This window comes from Bombyx mori, chromosome 18, assembly GCF_030269925.1.
Source record: "Bombyx mori chromosome 18, ASM3026992v2".
Taxonomy (NCBI): Eukaryota; Metazoa; Arthropoda; class Insecta; order Lepidoptera; family Bombycidae; genus Bombyx; species Bombyx mori.
In genome coordinates, this window is record NC_085124.1 from 12,504,018 (window position 1) to 12,524,484 (window position 20,467).

Below are 20,467 nucleotides of genomic sequence, written 5' to 3' on the forward strand. Positions count from 1 at the left end.
TTGAATGATTCCACGACACGTACTAAATCGTGTTGCTACTGATAGAACTGTAATTGCTTTTGGCGCTATAAAAACAAGTCCTTCGCTCAACAAAATTGACACGTCATTACGGATCCTCCCGATCCATTAACGGTGCTTTTAGGTACCACAAGCACAGCCCACTGAGTTTCTTGCCGAATTTTCTCAGTGGGTCGCGTTTCTGATCCGGTGGTAGATTCTGCGAAACACGGCTCTTGCTAGGATTCGTGTTAGCAACGTCGTCAGGTTTGGCCCCGCGAGCTCACCTACTAGTTAAAATTACGCTGATATAGCCTCTCAAGGCTATCAGCTTAGGTAGGAAAAAAAACCATAAAACTGGAATCCTAATTTCGGGCAGGATAACCGTGCGCGATTTGTTTCTAGTTGCTATTATTATTATATAATTACAAATTGTACCATTATCACTGACGCCTAAATTCCTCAAGCTGTGCGTAGTCCTGAGCGAGTGTTCATTTAGTATTGAATACTTTATCGACTGCAAGCTTATTTATTGATATGATGTTTCCATTCTTATTTTATGCGTAGATGGGTGAATTAGCTGACGGCCGACCTGGTGTTAAGTTGTTACTGGAACGTGTAGACAAGACAACGTAAATGCCGCCACCCACCTTGAGATATGAGTTCTAAGGTCTCAGTATAGTTACAACGGCTGCCCCACCCTTCAAACAGAAACGCATTACTGCTTCACGGTTGAAATAAGCAGGGTGGTGGAACCTATGCGTGCGGACTCACAAGATGGTAGGGACTAGTAAAAGTGTTAGCAAATTCTCTCAGGTTGAGCCCGTGAGCTGATCTAATCGTCTAAGCATAGCTGGAATAGCTATTTAAGCTATCCGCGAATAGGCAGGGGAAAAAATGTAAAGTATTCGACACTTTGGGTCGACGAGCTCACAGCCCACCTGGTGTTAAGTGGTTACTGGAGCCCATAGACATTTACAACCTAAATGCGCCATCCACCTTCAGATATAAGTTCTAAGGTCTCACAATAATGCAATGGTAATAATGATATTTTTAATAATGTCTACGCGCAAAAACCAAAGATCTGTATATATATATACAGTCAAACCTGGATAAGCGAGAGTTCAAGGGAGCACAATCTCATTCTCGCTTATAGAGGTTTCTCACTAACCCGAGTTTCTCGCTAATGCTCCCTCTGAATTTCGATTCGCGATTTTCCGCATTCAAATGCATTCACTATTTTAAAGCCTTCGTCAAACAGAACACGTAATTAGCGCTTTAGAGCGCTAAACTGACGCCGCGCTATGACGCCGGGATGTGTTGTATTACTATGGTAACATACCGTCAAACAGAGCCCCAGCTCTATAAGTACGCAGCGCTCTGTCGCGGCGTTAGGACGCTTTGACGTCAGGCGTTGTAATTTTTTACAAATTTTATTTTAGCGTCCGAGTGAATGTGTATTAAAATACTAGATAATGCCCGAAAAAAAATATAAATAGTTAGAAAATACCCATGCTTATACAATGCCACATCTGAATCACTCGATTTCTTAATACTTTTAAATTTTCACACTGTTATCGAAAGGCACTATGATTTGGCGAATGTGTTACGTCAAGGAGCGTTAGGCTCATCTAGTCAATTGGTGTGACATGAAAGAGCGCGACGTTAAGTACGCGGCGCTAAGTACGCGTTCTGTTTGACGAAGGCTTTAGTTTATGACTTTAATGACAGTACTTTAATTTTCCGTTTTTACATGATGCAGAACAGAACTTTCCTTCGCAATTGATTAACGATAAACTGAGTAAGTCCGACAAACAGGACGGTACACAGGCACACGTGTCCATTCGAAAATAATGCGATAAAAGAATACGATAAAATAACAACGTTATTTAGTTCCACGAAATAGAATAGGTTCAATATTCACGAGAAAACAATACAAAAACAATGATAGGAAGTTCCACGAAAGTTAAAAATGAGTCATAAAATAGCAGATGTTAAATTTGTAATTTGTTTTGTCATTTGTTCCTCCTAAATAATATAAATAAATAAATAAAGCTCGGCTGTCGCTTATAGAGGTATAGATAGGTAGCAGTCTCACTTACGGAGGTCCATGAGGAAAAAACGACTCTCTCTTACAGAGGTTTCTGTTTCTCGCTAATAGAGGTTTTGGGAGCTTAAAATAACGAGTCCTTGCTATTACTCTCACTTATAGAGTTTTCTTACTTATCCAGTTCTCACTTATCCAGGTTTGACTGTATATATATATATATATATATATATATATATATATATATATATATATATATATATATATATATATATATATATATATATATAAATGAATTGCTGTTCGTTAGTCCCGCTAAAACTCGAGAACGGCTATACCGATTTGGCTAATTTTGGTCTTGAATTATCTGTGAAAGTCCAGAGAAGGTTTAAAAGGTAGATAAATATGAAAATGCTTGGAATTAAATAAAAATAACAATTTTATTTTGCCTTTGATGTGTCCCCCGTCCGTCGGATTCCTTTTGTTTGTTTCAAGTTTATTTTATACAAAAGCTTAGGTCTTTAATTTATCGATTGAGGCACTATGAAGTTTGCCAGGTCAGCTAGTACCTAATAAAATAATATCTTGATAGTTCCTAAATGTAAATGAGAGCAAATGTAGTAAGTAACAGATAAGAGTCAACAACATCATTGACCCGTAACTCAACTAAGGAAGATAAATTAATGTTGTTTTCTTCATTGTAGCAGATCAATGATAAAATACGCAATAACGCGTTGTAAAACAGCAATATTAAAATTTATTCAGTAAACACATTTCATTGGTGGAGGATCGAAGATTCTTCTATTATATTTATTTATTTAATATATTTTGTACACACAGCTGTTAGAAGAAACACGATGTAGGAATATACGACGAAAGGAAAGATCTTCCACCGAGCGGGTGAGATTTGCTCGGTAGACCGACGGTCCGAATGTTGTTGGTCGGAACTTGTATATATGCACTTTATCTTGGAAATGTCGTAAGCGAGATTCAGGCATCTGTCAATTATCTTGCGTTGTATGATGGCTACCCGCCACATCACTCCCCTCCGAGACTGGAGGTCGTGTCATTTTAGTTATCGTTGTCCGTGCTGAGATTAGCTTGCAAGTGCCAGTGCTGCTCGAAGTTTGCGGTGAGTCGCAACTGAGCTTGAATGCTGCGTGATTGTCGCCAGTGCTGCTCGAAGTCTGCGGTGAGTCGAGACTGAGCTTGAATGCTGCGCGATGAGGCAGTGTAGGTGCGTGCCGTAGGGCCAGGAAGCGCGGTGAGTCGGCTGCGATGGTCCTGTTGAGGCTGCGATGCTGGCTTGCTGCGGGACGACTGTTGGTGACTTGCTTTTATCTGCGAGAATGCGGGGATTGTGGTAGCCGAAGTATTTTTTTGATGCGCTGATGATGAATCAGAAGGTTGCGTGTTCATATCACGTCGGTGTCACCAGTTTGTAGGAATATACGACGAAAGGAAAGATCTTCCACCGAGCGGGTGAGATTTGCTCGGTAGACCGACGGTCCGAATGTTGTTGGTCGGAACTTGTATATATGCACTTTATCTTGGAAATGTCGTAAGCGAGATTCAGGCATCTGTCAATTATCTTGCGTTGTATGATGGCTACCCGCCACACACGACAATAAGGATACAGAGTACAAGGGCAATACTGATTTCATGTTGAAATCTCTTCCAGTAGGCCCGCAAAAGGAAAGAAGAATTAGGAACACAAACCTAAATAAATAAATAAACCTAGTGCATACAGTAAACATTACATATAATAATATAAACATATTACAAGATACAAAACAATACATGGATTTATATTGGCATTTAGTAGTAGTGGATTTAGTAGTAATGGAATTATATTCGCATTTAGTAGTAATGGCGTCAGTATTGTACAACTCCTGTTTCATACTTGAAGCTGGAACGCATGACTGCTTCGCGGCAGAAACAGGCCTGATAGTGGTATTTATCTAAGTTCATAACTTACGTGAACTTTTACTTTATAACAAAACTCTTTTGGAAGTAACCGAATGAAAAAAAAAAAAGTATTTGATAAGTGTCATTTTGGAGAATTCACATTTCATAATACCGTAAATATAGAGAGGAAGCTGGCAGCGCCCCCCGCGTTCACGCAAGGCCGTTGAACCCGCGCGCGTGAATGAAGTGAAACTTCTTTTTCGATGTGTATTATTGTGGTTTTCTTCATTTTTCATCCTTAAATGAGATTGCTCTTGTAATAGGGCATGCTGTGTACAAAAGATGCGAAATCTTCAAAATTAATTTTATATAAATATATAATACATATGTACTATATTTTTTTTAAATACTTCCTTAACATATTGGACGCTACTCGTTGCTAACGCTCGCGCTGGCCTGTAGCAGGTGTGCTATGCGGATGCGTTCGAGTGCCACGCATTCACTCTCGCTCTGTCTCTTTCTATTCCATGGTAGCGTTAAACGTTTAACGCAACCTTGCTTGGAAGTCGCGTTAGAAGTTTCACTTCAAAAAAATATAATATTTCTTACAACGTAATTCTTTCAAAGTTATCGCGACAGACAAGCGATATTAACAGTTTTCAATTTTTAAATGGCCCCATTAAGTGTGTTTAATTGAGTAAGAGAACAAAAGATGTGTATGTAGTTATTTTTTTTATTTCAATATATCCGTTGTTTGCAGTAAAAAAAAGTCAATGTAATTTATGGTGACGCCACGATTCATGCGACAATAGTTACTAATGAAGGAAAACAAGATTCAAAGAATTTTGCATACCTAAAGGAATCAATGTGTGTGTGTTACTAATGAATTCGAATACGCATGAATTGGTTATGTATTAATTTAAAAAAAAAAACTATCGAAAACGCGTTTTTTTTTTTTGTATTGAGCCGAATTTCGATGAGTTTTAGTCAATCAAGAATTCCGTTATAACTTCTATGAACAATTATGCGAAGGTCGGACGGCCACCTACACAGACGAGGTGGATTCGGCGCCGTTGACGATTGCCACAGAAGATCCCGAGGTCTCTCATCGTTGAAGAATTATACACGCTAAGGTTGACGGCATCGAGGAGTTTTTCGCCAGAATCTCCTGCCATACTAACCGCTGAATTATCACAATGAATCTGTGGTCTAATTAATACTGTTTTTCTCTAATTACAAAACAAAAACAAGTACAATCGATATTTTTGGGAGTTTGTTCTTATCGTAACATCCTCAAGCATATAGGCGCTTTTCATATATTTAGCGAAATTCCTAGCTGAGCTTAGCCTGGTTTCACTAATGACCTATAAAATGTTAAGAGTCAAATTAGAGTTCTATATTCATTTAAGCTCACAGCATATTATTATGCTGTGTCAATCAACAAATAGATACATCATACCTATTAAGCCCATTAAATTCTCGGTTTATTTAAAAACACATATTCAATGAAAACGCGTTTGATCACATGAATTAACGAAGGAATCAACAAGTTTATTTAATCCATCAACGAACCACAATGATACATCAATGAATCGTGCTTAATAATCAAATTCTAGGTTAGCTTATACTTACAAAATATTTATATGATTTTTTTTATTGCTTAGATGGTTGGACAAGCTCACAGCCCACCTGGTCTTAAGTGGTTACTGGAGCCCATAGACATCTACAATGTAAATGCGCCACCCACCTTGAGATATAAGTTCTAAGGTCTCAGTTTATGTACAACGGCTACAATATTTATATAAAAAACAAAATTACGTTTGCAACATCTTCAATGAAATTCGAGTCTTCATTAAAATCTCTGGTTAGTAAAACCTTTTGTTGATTCAAGTTATTCCATCGGAACGTTTTTTATTTACAAGCAGGACATCGCACCGATCACTATTAAATTCAATTCATCTAGTCCTCTCCATCAGAGTCCTTGGCTACGGCTCTTCCACGAGATATTTAGTTCGGGCGTATTACTTAATATCTTGCATTGTAAAAGACGAAGTAAACATTTCATTTTGTGAAACACATGGCTTTAAAAATGAATAATGAGCTTTAAAGATTATTAGGTATGTTGTTTTATTTATATGTATTATATGTTTATTAAAATAAAACTTCAATGTGTTGCTCCGAAAGAACAAAGAAACGACATTTAAAGTTTATTTTATAATCTTGTAACTATCTAAATAGAAATTATTTTTTATAAAATTTTACACAATGACATAATATTTGTCTGTCAAGGCTTCTCAAGACTTTACAGCACATGCGCGGACGTTCCGGCACATGTCGACAGCGCATGCGTGACATAATTCAAATTAAAGAAAAGAATAACTTTCTTTACATATTTAAAAAAAAAATGGCTCTTTCAATAAATTTCAATTGTGCGTTATCTATATTTGACTCTTATGGTTGACAAGGTTGTCGAGTACTGATCTAGACGAATATTGACGATTGTCTATGATTAATTTTGTGCATTCTCGTCATCTAATATATAAAATTCTCGTGTCACAATGTTCGTTCCCATACTCCTCCGAAACCGCTTGACCGATTCTCATGATTTTTTTATGCATAATCAGTAAGCCTGAGAATCGGCTACTATCTATTTTTCATACCCTTAAGTGATAAGGGTTGTCCACCCCTAAGATTTACTTTTTATTTTTTGGACAATTTTTTTTTTGTTATAATGAGACATTATTTGGTTGAATGAGGTATTGTTATTTTTATATTCCTTCATCGTTCACAGCGCTACATGCCTCTTTCACTCATCTACCACATCCTTACACACTTACAATAAGTTGTTTTTTTTATCTACACTAGAAATTCCCTAGAAATCTTATATATGGCAAAACAACGTTTGCCGGGTCAGCTAGTAATTATGTAAAAACTGTTACTGTCTGGTTCGGCGTTAAAGGGACATCCCATTTACCGAAATGATAATTTCAAATGTCACGTCAACAAGTATGTGTGTGTGTTTTTTTTTATGTTTGTTACCTCATAAGTTTTGACTGGGTGAATCGATTTTGATGATTCTTTTTTTACTAGAAAGCTGACGCTTCTCGTGTAGTCCGATTTCAATTTAGTCCAGTTCTGATAATGGTATTCATGAGAAAACCATATAAGTCTTAAATTTGCATTAAGTACGTGCGCGACAAATAGATGAAATAACTCAATAACTCAAAATCACGCCAACCGATTTCGATGATTATTGTTTTTTTGTGTATATTAATTTGTTTTGGAATATCTTTTTTTTTTCTATTTGAAGTCGGTTTTTGTTAAGGCATGTCTATTTACAATTATTATTGCATTAACCCGTTGTTGTTTGTTTTTAACAAGAAAAATATGCGATTGAGATAATACGAGGTGAAAGTCGAGTTAACTTTTTGAAATGTTTCAAGAACAAATTACAAGTGAGGCAACTCGCGTTTGTTACATGAGGTCGTTTCAAATGTTTATAGGTCTTTTTTTAATAACAGACAACGAAGCTCGTCAACGTCATTAGCAACCGTTAATAATACGGTCAATTTGTATTAATTAGCTATCAATTTATGAGCAGTTCAATGCTACAAATAATATCAGCGTATCGATAAACGTGTGAGCGCCATTTCATTTCCTGAAAGATACAAACCGGTATGTATGTAATATACGTATGGAGTTTGACACGTGATCGAATCAGGAATAACATATTCGTCGAGAAACACGCCTCCTCCTCCTTCTTCAGTCGATCGCTCATTGCTGAGGATCGTGATGCGTCCGCCTGTGAGGGTTTTTTTTTTCTTCTTTTTTTTCACTAGTCGTGTTCTAAAAGATCCTGCACAATTCCCTTCAAGCTGAAGTAGTAGTAGGAAGTGGGTACTTAACGTTAGAATCAACGTCGACGATCATTTAAGCAAACTTTTTTACAGCAATTGCAAAGGCACGCTCGGAACAAAGAGAGAAGAGAGACATCAAAAGTGGAAGGAGTATGCCTAAATTTAACAACAAACTTCTCGATCTAGTCTTTCAGTTGATATAGGACGGGAATGTATCATTGGATGGTGTGGAGTCAAACGTATCGTCTAGGCTTCGCCTTTCGAAGCAGCCAGCTTTTTTAATTCGAAATTTCAATAACAAAACAAAAAAGAAGATCTAAATAATAAATAAATTTAATTAAAATCTTAATATGTCACTGACTAATCAATTGGTGAACATTAGTTTAAAAAGAAAAGACTATCTTCAAACTTCTCGACATTAATAAAACTAGTTTTCACAATAGATATAGACATCTATATCAATTTCTGACAGAATCTCAATGTTTTAAATTTCAATAAATTTTGTATTAAGAATTAAAGATTCATTGACGTCATAAAGACGACGCTACCACGATCGGAACCAACGAAAACATGACACATATGTAGGTATGTACATTAAAATCGATTGAAAAATTTTGTTGAAGACGTCATACGGAAAATCCGGTAACGAAATCAAACCTTTTTTGTTACAGCGATAAAACGTTAAGTGATAAAAGCCCATTTTTCTTTCTGTCCATATTGACAAATGCGAGTTACGTTGAAATTGTGTAAAGTACTACTATGGCAATGCCGTCATTATTAACACCGATATTTGTAAGCTTTTCTTTATGATTGAAGTATTACTGGTGGCCCGGAGGCCTTTCCAATTTCACCAGGACAGGTGGGCGAGCAAGGCTCGGCCAGGAGGAGTGGGATTTGCTAACAGCTGCCCGAGCGCCTCCGAAGAAGACATAACAACTCAAGAGTAGCAGCTTCGCGAATGAATCTACTACCGAATCGGAACCGCGACCCGCTGAGAAGATCCGGCGAGAAACTCAGCGGACTGATACAAGGGTTAGGTTGCACGTCGAACTCTTTGTCGAGTTCGACGAGTACAGTTACCGGGATTCCTAAGTCTGCTCCTAGTGTTAGAGCTGAAGGTATCTCATGCAAGGGTTATTGGATCTGATGGATCCATAAGGACGTGTCTAGGGCGACGACGGTGACTTGCTCCTGCGTGATCAGGATTCGAGGAGTTTGTAACCTAAAACGAGACTGCAGTCACGGGTGTGTTTATCCTTGGATCAAAAGACCATGGTCCGGGACGGCTGGTTGCAAGTCGCTCCACCTCGCTCTCAGTTTGGTTTTGATTTTATGAGCTTCGAACTTAAAAAAAAAAACATTACTTTGTAAGAAAAACTCATTTGTAAGATTCATAGACTTTGATATGTTAATATTTTCATTCATTACCATAATTATCAGTCCTGACAAAACACAGGAGAATTTTATTTTGTAAATTAAACTTTAAGTTTCATTTCATAGTTTAAAGCACGGCAAACCTTGTAGGCCCAGGGCGCTTAATCTTAAAAGCCTAAAACACGTCATCTCAGATCCTCCCGATCCACTAACAGTGCTTTTAGGTACCTACCCCAAGCACCGGTCATCGTTCTCGTCAAACCCGTCGCTTGCGACGAAGGGCTCGGCGAGTGAATTAACGCACAGACACAGCCCACTGAGTTTTTCGCCGAATCTTCTCAGCTGGTCGCGTTTCCGGTCCGGTTGTAGATTCTGCAAAGCGCGGCCCTTGCTAGCGTTCGTGTTAGCAACAACTTTAGGTTTGAGCCCCGCGAACTCACCCACTCGCCCAGTGACGCTGATATGATCTCTCAAGACCATCAGCTTAGATGGGAAAATAAAATAAAACTTAAAATACCTCACTGACTGTAGTTGTAGTTGTTTACAAAATATTATAGAAAATCCGCAAAACGTGTAAATTTGCATAGGCAATTGCTAATGATGGCGCGCACCATGGGACCATACGGATAGGTACCATCACTTCACAATATCCTACCCCAAAGCGGTCATGCGTTCCTCTTTGAGTAATGGACAGCTGTTATGCAAACCACAAAATTGAAACTTCCACATCATATTATTATATCAAATTTGGGGGCGGCATCTTACAATTTGGTGTCTATAGACTGTGGTAAAGCAAAATGTCACTATCGAAATAACTTTCTCTACATATATTACGCCCACTTTTGTTTAAATAAAAACATCGGTTTTCCCAGATTAAAGTAATTAAATATACGCACAAACATCTCACAAAAAATTATAAGAATGATGACAGCCACTACAGATTTGTAACTTCTTTTTATCTCGCTTTTTAACGACTTTACTTCGACCTATATAGGGGACATAATATATCTAAATGACGAAATCTACACAACAAAACAAGTGTCATTACTCGGAGCTTGTAGGTATGCGAGTTTAGCGTTAGATATTAGATGAAAGCTGTCCAAAGTCCTTTGCGTAACACCAGAAATTACGAACTAAAAAACAAAGACGCGGTAATGCCGTAAAGGCACTATTAATTGTGGCAGAAACGAAATCACAACACTAACAATAGATGACGTATGCTCAAATAAAACAGAACTGTGTAAACATAAATGAATATTGAATACATCGATATATTACCACATTGAATAGGACGTATCGCAGTCGCGTAGTGGTGGATAGCAACACCGTACATTTTCTGGTGCTAAGCTGCTATCCACCTTTTTTTTTTATTACCCATGTAGGCAGACGAGCATACGGCCCACCTGATGGTGAGTGGTTACCGTCGCCCATGGACTTCAGCAATGCCAGGGGCAGAGCCAAGCCGCTGCCTACCTTATTTAATCCGAGTAGAGTAACTGTTATATTAGCTAATATCTGGTATACAATATAATAAGGACTTCGCCCATGCCTCTCTAAGTAGATTGCAGCAGTCATATTTTACAAAAGCACTGCTTACTGTCTCTTGTGTCGACGGTCGGCTTCAAATAAAAAGATAGGAGAGAAAGGATGGTTCAGCTTAATATTTGTAGCTCAGCCTGTTGAGTTTCCCGCCGGATCTTCTCAGAAGATCGCGATTCCGAACCGGTAGTAGTCGCGAGGGTCTAATTCGGGCAGCAAATCTCACCCCTTACGGCTGGGCCCGTTTTTTTATTGCCTAGATGGGTGGACGAACTCACAGCCCACTTGCTGTTAAGTGGTTACTGGATCCCATAGACATCTACAACGTAAATCCGCCACCCATCTTGAGATATAAGTTCTAAGATCTCAAATATAGTTAGTTACAACGGCTGCCCCACCCTTCAAACCGAAACGCATTACTGCTTCACGGCAGAAATAGGTGGTACCTAGCCGTCCGGACTCACAAGACCACCAGTAAAAATATATTATGTATACATTTAAACGTATAAAAGTATATATATATATATCATTCTCTGCTACCCATAAAACTGGAATCCTTATTTCGGGCAGGATAACCGTGCGCGATTTGTTTCCAGTTGCTATTATTATTATTATTATAAATTGGACCATTATCACTAACGCCTAAAAACTTCGATTCATTTTACGTATCTACTATTTGAAAAAAAAAAAACTATGTATAGGTATCTAATGATAATGCCATATTTCGTTAATACATACTAAACAAAAACCAATTAGAAAATCGATTGATCAACAGACGAGCAAAAAGTATTCGAATGATTCGTGTTTGCCTATTTAACTAATGGATATATTAATACTAAATTTAGTGACTTTTATAATACCACAGATAAATAATAAGACGAGAGACCGAATTCACAAGACACACGGATCTTGATACATGAAAAAAAGTTTTGTTTACGTTGAAAATGATGAATCACTAAAATACCCGTACATTCCGATGTGGCGTCCTTGGTTAGGCCGCCCACACTGCGACGACTGTGGCGACGACTAGACGCGGCGCGCCGTGATGTCGCGACTTTACAATACATGTACATATATCCAGCAAATATTCACTTTTTATGAGGCACCGTTAGCGTTCGATGAATTTTAATTTAATCAAGTATTATATCCTTGTTGATACCAGTCCACTCGACGGATGTAACAAACTGGATAGGTTTAAATTAGACTCCTAAAGTTCGGACCGTTAGCCGCATAGGTACCGTCAAGTTCGTCTTTCATTTTGTAGGGTTGACCAACACTTTGTATTAACTTAGAATCTCAACTCAAGATAATTTGATAGAATAATATCCGATTCCTCGAACAATTGCCGTTTCATATAAAAAAAACAAGTTAAGGCTACAGTCTGTTTATCCGTCCCATTGGTAAGTTTTTGGCCACTTCTACACCACTGGGTCCGGACATGTGCTCGGATTTAATGTCTTTGCTAAAGACATTTGTTATTTGAGGTCTTCTGTTCCCGCTTTTATATGTGTGCTCGTGGCACAGATAAAAAATCATATCATCAACCATGATACAGATGAAAAATCTTAGCTTGCTGCGGCTGAAACGGACCGTCTGTTTGTTTAAAAATTTCGTTGTTCACGCATCTAGTTTGGATGAAATAAAATATTCTTTAGAAATTAGGAGTGTATCTATCATATTCAAGTATATTTTAAACTAATATGTATGTTTGACACATATGAAGTATTTAAAGTAACTAGAGGTCCCGCAGTAGTCAAAATTCGGTTATAATTAATTGGAATTGTAAGTTTGTACACTATTTTGGTTGTATTTTATACTTCTATAATCACGAATTTTGCCAAGGCTACACTATTAAAAAATATTAATAAAGACAAACAATATTTAATCTATTCTCAGTTTGACCACAGACGTCAAGAACAAAAGTTTGACAATAAATAGTATGCATGCGTGTGTGCGTCAAATACATGGTATGTAGTGTGTGTGCTGTTTTCTTTATTGATTTAAAGTATCTTTTATGCATTATTTAAAAAAAAATATTAGCATTGTGCACTTCTTCTCTGTTTTCTTTATAAGTGTGGAAAATTTCATACTCCTCCGTCTGCGCAATTTTCGTAAAAAAGGATACAAAGTTTTTGCTTCACGTATTAATATATAGATTTATTACTGTCACCAACCGACGATTAACGAGACGAAAGTCGCTCGTGTATCGACAGCCGCTTTGTAGATATAAACAGGCGCTCCGACGAATTTAGTATCAGTCGAGTTTCAAAGCTCCAAGGAGTACGGACTATATTTTAAAAAAAAAAATACTTAATATTAAAAACGTGTTTTTAAATTTATCAGAAAATGTTCTCAAGATTAGTTGTTTTGGGTTTCGTTATCTGTGTGGCGAATGCGGCGACTTGGATAGGTCGGTTACCGAAAAAACCTGAACATTTAGGTGAGTGTTGCCATAATAAAACATAACCATACTTCTTTGCTAGCCGCCAAAAATGTGATTTATTAATGTAGAAATGATATATTCGAAAATCTGCATGTGCATAAATTTTTTTTTTATACAAATATATGTGTACATACCTAAAAACAATTTATGAATTAGCATAAACATAAAATTGATTTAGTGACTAGAATTATATAACTTTGAACTTTTGAATTCCTAGTTGGTTTTTAATTTTTAAGTCTATTTTATCGATCTAGAGTTTACCGATAGTGCATGTGCTCGATACAGCTTTTGCACAAATTACGTCAGTTTTAGTCTAAATCAAAATGAGATATCTTAAATTCGGCTTATTCGGCGGCTTAACTCTTAAAGTAAGGTTTACTGTTAAAGCGTGTTTTTTTTTGTTAGATTTAAGACAGTTATTTGATCCCTTATTGTGATATGAAGCCATCTCTTATATGACATAAGATCTAAATTTTATTGCAATTGGAATTCCCCCGAGCTAGTTTCTAATATGAGGACTTTCCCAAAGGAATAACATTGTATCGTAAATACTTCTTACACACTTTGCTGTGCGTAAGGGCCCTTATAACTTCAATTTAAATGAAGGAAAACTTTAACGTAATCATTAATAAAGAATTCATTTATTTACGTAGTCACGACCAAGACTTATAGTAGGTATTTATTATCCTGCCTATTTCTCCCTGGAATAATTTGCAAGTAAAGATGCTGTTTTCCAAAATATTTAATGTAAATGAGACTTTGGCCTCAAGCCTCAAGGCACGGCGTCTTTCACATTAGTGCTGTGAAAATCTGCTTTGCATAATTACAACAACAGTGTGCTTAGTGCGAGTTTTTTAACGTTCTCGATCGCGTAAAAGTTAACTCAAATTTAAGGCGCATTTACGTTGTAGATTTCTATGGGCTCGAGTGATCACTTAACACCAGGTGGGCTGTCTCCAGGTGGCCAGCTCTTCCACCCATCTAAGCAATAAAAAAAAAGTTGGAACAGCGCTCCTAGCGGCAAACGTAGGCAAACGTTTCAAATCCATACAAATTTGAGTTAACTTTTACGCTATCGAGAACGTTAAAAAACTCGCACTAAGCGCATAGATAGCTACTCAAGTAGATGCCATACGTACCTAGATATAAAACATAAATTACTTTGAATGTAAAGATCAAATTACACGCCGTGTGCTGTTTGTGAAACTCGCCAAAGACTTTGGGTCAAGGCCCCGAACGGAAACGTGTTTCAAGATATACAAACATACATATACAAGATTATAAAATTATCTCTTATTGATTTCATATTAATAATAATAAATTATGTTAATATTGTTGATATATTTGTACAGTATACAGATATTCATGAAATGTTTTAAATGATCGGCAATAGAAAAAAACTCGTCGGCATTTTATTATTTTACGATACAAAATATACAAAAAAAAAACAATTTAAATGTACACAGATCGGTGGACTTTAATTGTAAATACATAACAAAAAAGCTACAAACACTTGTGCCAATAATATGTACATAATTAAAAACAGTTTAGCTCGTAAAGACATTTAACATGATATCGACGCTTGAAAGGCAAACGTGACTAAGCGACAATAACTGCTTTATGCATAAATGATAGGCAAATAACCTTTCAAGCCTTTCAAGCGTCGATATGCAGGCGGTATTCCGCGACATCATTTTAAGATTGTCTTTCTGTTGGAAAAGAGTTTGATCTCTGCCAGAGATCTTTTCAAAGATTCCCAAAGAGGAAATTACATCTGTAACAAAACAGCACACCTTCTCGGTCAGTTACTAAGGAATTTAGATAAATAATATAGATTCTATAATTATATAAATGTATGTTTATAGACTGCAAATATCTTCATCGACTCGTTTTGTTCTAGATTAAATCGAACGATTCCACGAATTTATTTTTGTTTATAACGTGTTTACGTATCAACGCCATTTTAATTTTTCGAACGAAAGCCATTTCTGGAACGAATTAAACTAACGAATACCTACAAGAAAATATTTCGACGACATTTTTATTACATCCTTAAGATACCGAATAAAAAAGACTGCTTATTAATTACTTTTGATTAGTCTCACAAAGTTTATTTAAAGAATAAATTGAGGTTTTAATACCTATAAGGTGTATGTTGCGGATCATCAAATGCCAAAGATTTCCATTCGATTAAATAATAGCACCTCACTTGTAATAATAAAAAGAAACCTTTGATATTTTTAGAACATCTACTAGGTATATCTAAGATTCTCAATTCTCAAAGAATCTCAATTTAATTGAAATTAATTTATATCTCATATATAATGTATTCTACATTAACAAGTCTAAAAATAATATAAAAATAATATAGTGTAAAATAATAATATGTATAAATAATTAGGCTAGTAATTGAAGTGAAACTTCCTTATCGGCGTTGGAAAAAAATTTACCGTCACATTTTTCGGTTACGCGTCACTTTTTTCCGTTACGCGCCATCTGTTTTGTATTCATGTCTATGATAATAAAATCCTTTTGTTTAAACTTTATCTAATTTAACTTTTTTGTATTCATGTCTATGATAATAAAATCCTTTTGTTTAAACTTTATCTAATTTAACTTTATTTAACCAATTTCTAGAAAGTTGCATGTAGATCATTTTTCGAAAAATAAGGCCATAAAGAAGTTTCACTTCTTACGTGTGTACACTAGTACACGCACACATTTTTTTTTTATTGCATACATAGGTGGACAAGCTCACAGCCCACCTGGTGCTAAATGGTCGTTGGAGCCCATAGACATCTACAACGTAAATGCGCCATCCACCTTGAGTTAGAAGTTCTAAAGTCTCAGTATAGCTACAACGGCTGCCCCACCCTTCAAACCGAAACGCATTACTGCTTTAGGGCAGAAATAGGCAGGGTGGTGTGTTAGCAGGTTTTTATAGGAAGCAATAAATACGGAACAGGGTTACCATTACTTTATATTATATGCATAAATTTAAAATACAAAGAACCAATAAATTATTTTTCTCGAATGAGCACACATTGTGTCCTGTAAGATATAGGCCGTTTTCAAACGCTATTAATTCGTAATATTTTCTTTCCTCTTTTCGTGATCGCAATACACTTTTATTCCTTAAATTTCGTACAATAATTTTTTTATAGATCTTACTTCTTAACTGAAGTGTTTATAGCTTCGTTACAAAGATATTACTTTAATTGTTTTTATTGATTGTACAGTCCATCAATTTACACCTTAACATAATTAGCCATGCTAGCGTAAGTTACGTCAATCATTGACCTCTTAAGGCGGATATATCACGCATCCTTTATATCCCGGAAATAATTTAATTTTTTTTTTTTTTTTTTTTATTGCCTTTGTAGGCAGACGGGCATACGGCCCTAATACCCTACACCTACGCCTAACGGCCTAATACCTATAAACAAAGCAATTATTTAAACAAAGTTCATTTCGCGTCTTCGTCATTTAAATAATATTCATGCGTCACTGATCTAGTGATAACCACCATACGCTTCAAAATTAAAACAAACCGGAATTCAAGAAACTGTTTCACATAGAAATATTCGCTGTTGACTTTAAAACACCCAATTATAATTCTATAAATAGATTTTTTTAATTTAAATTATTAGTTTGACTACAGATTATGGACTACTAATATTCCATTAAATAGATAGTCAAAATAGGATAATAAAATAGTATTTACGAAAAATAATAAGGTTTTCTAATTTAAAATATGTTATAGACATAGGTTTTATTTCGTGTTTATTGTTTGATTCATCATTCAAATTGACAAAAATTGTATTACCGCATTGAAAGAAACAAAATATTGGGATGCCCACACTGAAGTTTATATAAATTTATATTGTATTAATTGAATTGAACAATAATCTAAATTGTGCCTCAAAGGTAATTAAGACAAAAATGTTATTCCGATTTGCGTAAAAATGTTTTCTCACGTCACGATTAACTATTTGCAAGTAGATGACGGAAGTGTTAATTATGCAGATATAAAAGTTCAAACACCTCCGATTACCGGCATTCTTCTTTTATTTAGTGTTCGGTGATATATTACCGAATACCTTTGTCAGCATAATTCGCGTGACGCGTTAACTTCATTTCCACAAATCGTCAGTGCACGATCAACAACCGCGTCACCCGGGTGCATTCATAACATTAACATTTAATTATTTTCTCTATATTTTAACAATAAACACTTTTAAGCAACATTATCTTTAACTAACAAACTCACACCGCACCCTACATTTTGGTCCTTCGAGCCTTCTTGAAGCCTACATTTAGTATTGTAGGAAAAAAATATGAGTATGCTAAGGAAGGGAAAAGTCTCAAATTAACTTCAACGGGGTCATTTATTCAACAGTGTTATTTTGTAAGCTGTCAATACGTATTTCCTGCGCTTAATTTTTTCACAAATAAATAAAATAATTATTGAACATTGTACTTTGGTATACAATTTCGCACACCGCACACGATATTCTGTGAATTATTATCTTAAATGTGTGTTTATATAATAATATGTATAATAGTGAATTATTATCAATATTCTGTGAATTATTATATGAATAACACAACGTTTTCGGCGAAGGCATTTAGATAGTAAAATTTATAATTAATTGTCATTAAGGTCAAAATTCCTTGTTGCAGCCCACAAAGAGGGATGTTACGTTAAGGAAATTGATGACGTCATAGCATTTGGAAAAACTGTAGCACCCATTGGACATTGTTACGAGATATCATGCGGGAAAAGGATGATGGACTATTCTTCGTAAGTGTTTTTTTCTATATATTTTTTTTTATACTGTGCTTATAGCCTTGAGGGGCTATTTCAGCTTCACCCTAACATGTAGGTGAGCTCACGGGGCTTAAACCTGACGAGCTAAAATTCTGTTTTTAATCTCTCAAATATAATAGAAGGGAACATGTGCCTATCAAACTTTTTATTCAAGATCTGAGAAAAATTAGGGGTTCTTGTGGCCCACATAAATAATATAATTGAGAGATTGAACTGCCTTAGAAAAAATAGAAATAAAAAAAAATCAAGTTCCAGATGTTTGTAGCAGATGTCGATCGATTTTGTTCAATTATTTTTAACATATATATTTATGTGATTCGTCCATTAAACAGGTAAATGAAATGTGACCTTATTCTTATAAATTCTTGTTAAAAAAGATTATACAGACAAATCTTTTTTAACAAGAATTTATAAGAAATGAAATTAATTATGAAATCTAATTAAATATAATCAAAATAATTGGATTTTACATTTTATTTGTTAAATGAGACAAGACAAACCGGCGCATATGTAGGTGTTTAATTAGATAAAATAACTTCTCAATAAAATGGTGTAAATTTACAGAAACTACCATGGACTTTATTTAGTAGAACCGTTTCGAATTCCGAACTGTTTTTTGATTTGATTTGAATCATTCTGATTTTCGAACCTTTTTGTTCCTAATCGAATAATAAAAGTAAAATATAATAAAAATAATAATGTAATAGCATAACCAATTTTTTTTTTTTACAGATGCGGTACAATTGACTCCAGCGACGAATCCAAGTGTTTCATTACTGACATAGATCTTAGCAAGCCCTTTCCAGATTGCTGTCCTCAATTTAAATGTGATATTGAAAACAACATCGACTAGATTAGAAATTTATTATAGTTATTGACATCCGCGTATCTAGTGGCACTTGTCGTCATATCGAATTAACGAAAATGTTAATTAAGCTTGCCGTGTGAAAATTGAATAGAGGATGACCGAGCTTTGCTCGTTTTTTTTTTTTTTTTTATAACGCCATCTTGTTGTGTCTTTAAAGCAGTAAAAATAGTATTATTATTCGCCAATAGACGTCGGGAAGAGTCATAAAGTTGATTATCGATAAAGTTGATTATTGAAAACACGAATAAAACAACTTTTCTGAAAATGAATCGTAGCTAGATCGATTTATCGCCCCCGAAATCCCCTGTATACTAAATTTTATGAAAATCGTTGGAGCCGTTTCCGAGATTCAGATTATATATATATATATACAAGAATTGCTCGTTTAAAGGTATAAGAAAAATAGTCCAAAATTGTGACATCACTACACTTTAGTATACAATAGGGGAATTTTCGGATATAAATTATAAAGCTGTTTTTTAAAATTGTTAGTGTTGACCTGACAAAGTGAAATCAAATGAAAATCAGCTAATTTTACTATGTACAATGTGTATTTTTATTTCACATAAACCAAAACTCGGCATGTTGAGACAGCTGTTTCGTTACCAAAATTTATAATTTCAAATAATTTCCTTTTTGATAATTTTGTAATTATTGTTTTAAATTTATTCAGTGTTACTGTTATTGATAAAATTATGTGAATCACAGATAATGAGCTACAATTTAAATAATGTAATGAAACAGACAAATAAAATTTCGTGATAGCATTTTCGAACAAGTAGAAACGAAACGAGAGAAGAATTTAAATTATAAAAGACAAAGAACCATAGAGAACCTAATAGGTATCTGTTGTTTTAAATTGTAAAGTTTTTTTTTTTAAAGTTAGTGCAACGGTAGACAGTGCCATTGGATGTCAATTAAGTAGACTATAGATAGAGTTCCTTATGAAAGAGTTGGGAGTGGGTCGTGTTAATTTCACTCCGTCTCTAGAAGCTATCTTGCCACCAAATTGTTGATTTAATTTATTTTATTAATTAAATAAGAAATTATTTTTAATATTAATTTTTGTTTTATTTCTACATAGTACTTATCTTAAAGAATGTGTTTAATCTAGTAGTGATTGCCATTAAAATTAAAATTAAAGTAATAAGAGATCCTTCCAAAATGAAATAAAAGTTTTTTTTATTGCTTAGATGGGTGGACGAGCTCACAGCCCACCTGGTGCTATCTGGTTACTGGAGCTCATAGACATCTACGATGTAAATGCGCCACCCATCTTGAGATATAATATGTTCTAAGGTCTCAGTATAGTTACAACGGCTGCCCCACCCTTCAAACCGAAACGCATTACTGCTTCTCGGTAGAAATAGGCAGGGTGGTGGTACCTACCCGCGTGGACTCACAAGTGGTCCTACCACCGGTAATTACGCAAATTATAAGTTTGCGGGTTTGATTTTTGTTACACGATGTTATTCCTTTACCGTTGAAGTCAATCGTGAGCATATTTTAGATTCGTATTTTATTAGTTGCATCCCTTTAAACACCATACGTCGTAGGTACCTTTCACGCCCCAACTTTGTAACACTACTCAGCTCGTAACCCT

General features: G+C 35.4%; 1 protein-coding gene and 1 long non-coding RNA gene across 2 annotated transcripts; one reads left to right on the plus strand and one right to left on the minus strand.

Annotated features, from left to right (window-relative positions):
• Positions 1-2,817: 2,817 nt before the first annotated feature.
• Positions 2,818-6,086, minus strand: LOC134200589 (uncharacterized). Its single transcript, XR_009975571.1, has 3 exons — positions 5,771-6,086; positions 4,125-4,535; positions 2,818-3,385 (listed from the first exon to the last, which is right to left on the minus strand). It is a non-coding gene; the product is annotated as an uncharacterized LOC134200589 (long non-coding RNA).
• Positions 6,087-12,887: 6,801 nt separating this feature from the next.
• On the plus strand, positions 12,888-19,926 carry LOC101735388 (uncharacterized). The gene is made up of 3 exons (XM_004928289.4): positions 12,888-13,162; positions 17,849-17,969; positions 18,729-19,926. Exons 1-3 carry the CDS (start codon positions 13,069-13,071, stop codon positions 18,847-18,849), a joined length of 336 nt encoding a protein of 111 aa, XP_004928346.2. The 5' UTR covers positions 12,888-13,068; the 3' UTR covers positions 18,850-19,926.
• Positions 19,927-20,467: the final 541 nt, after the last annotated feature.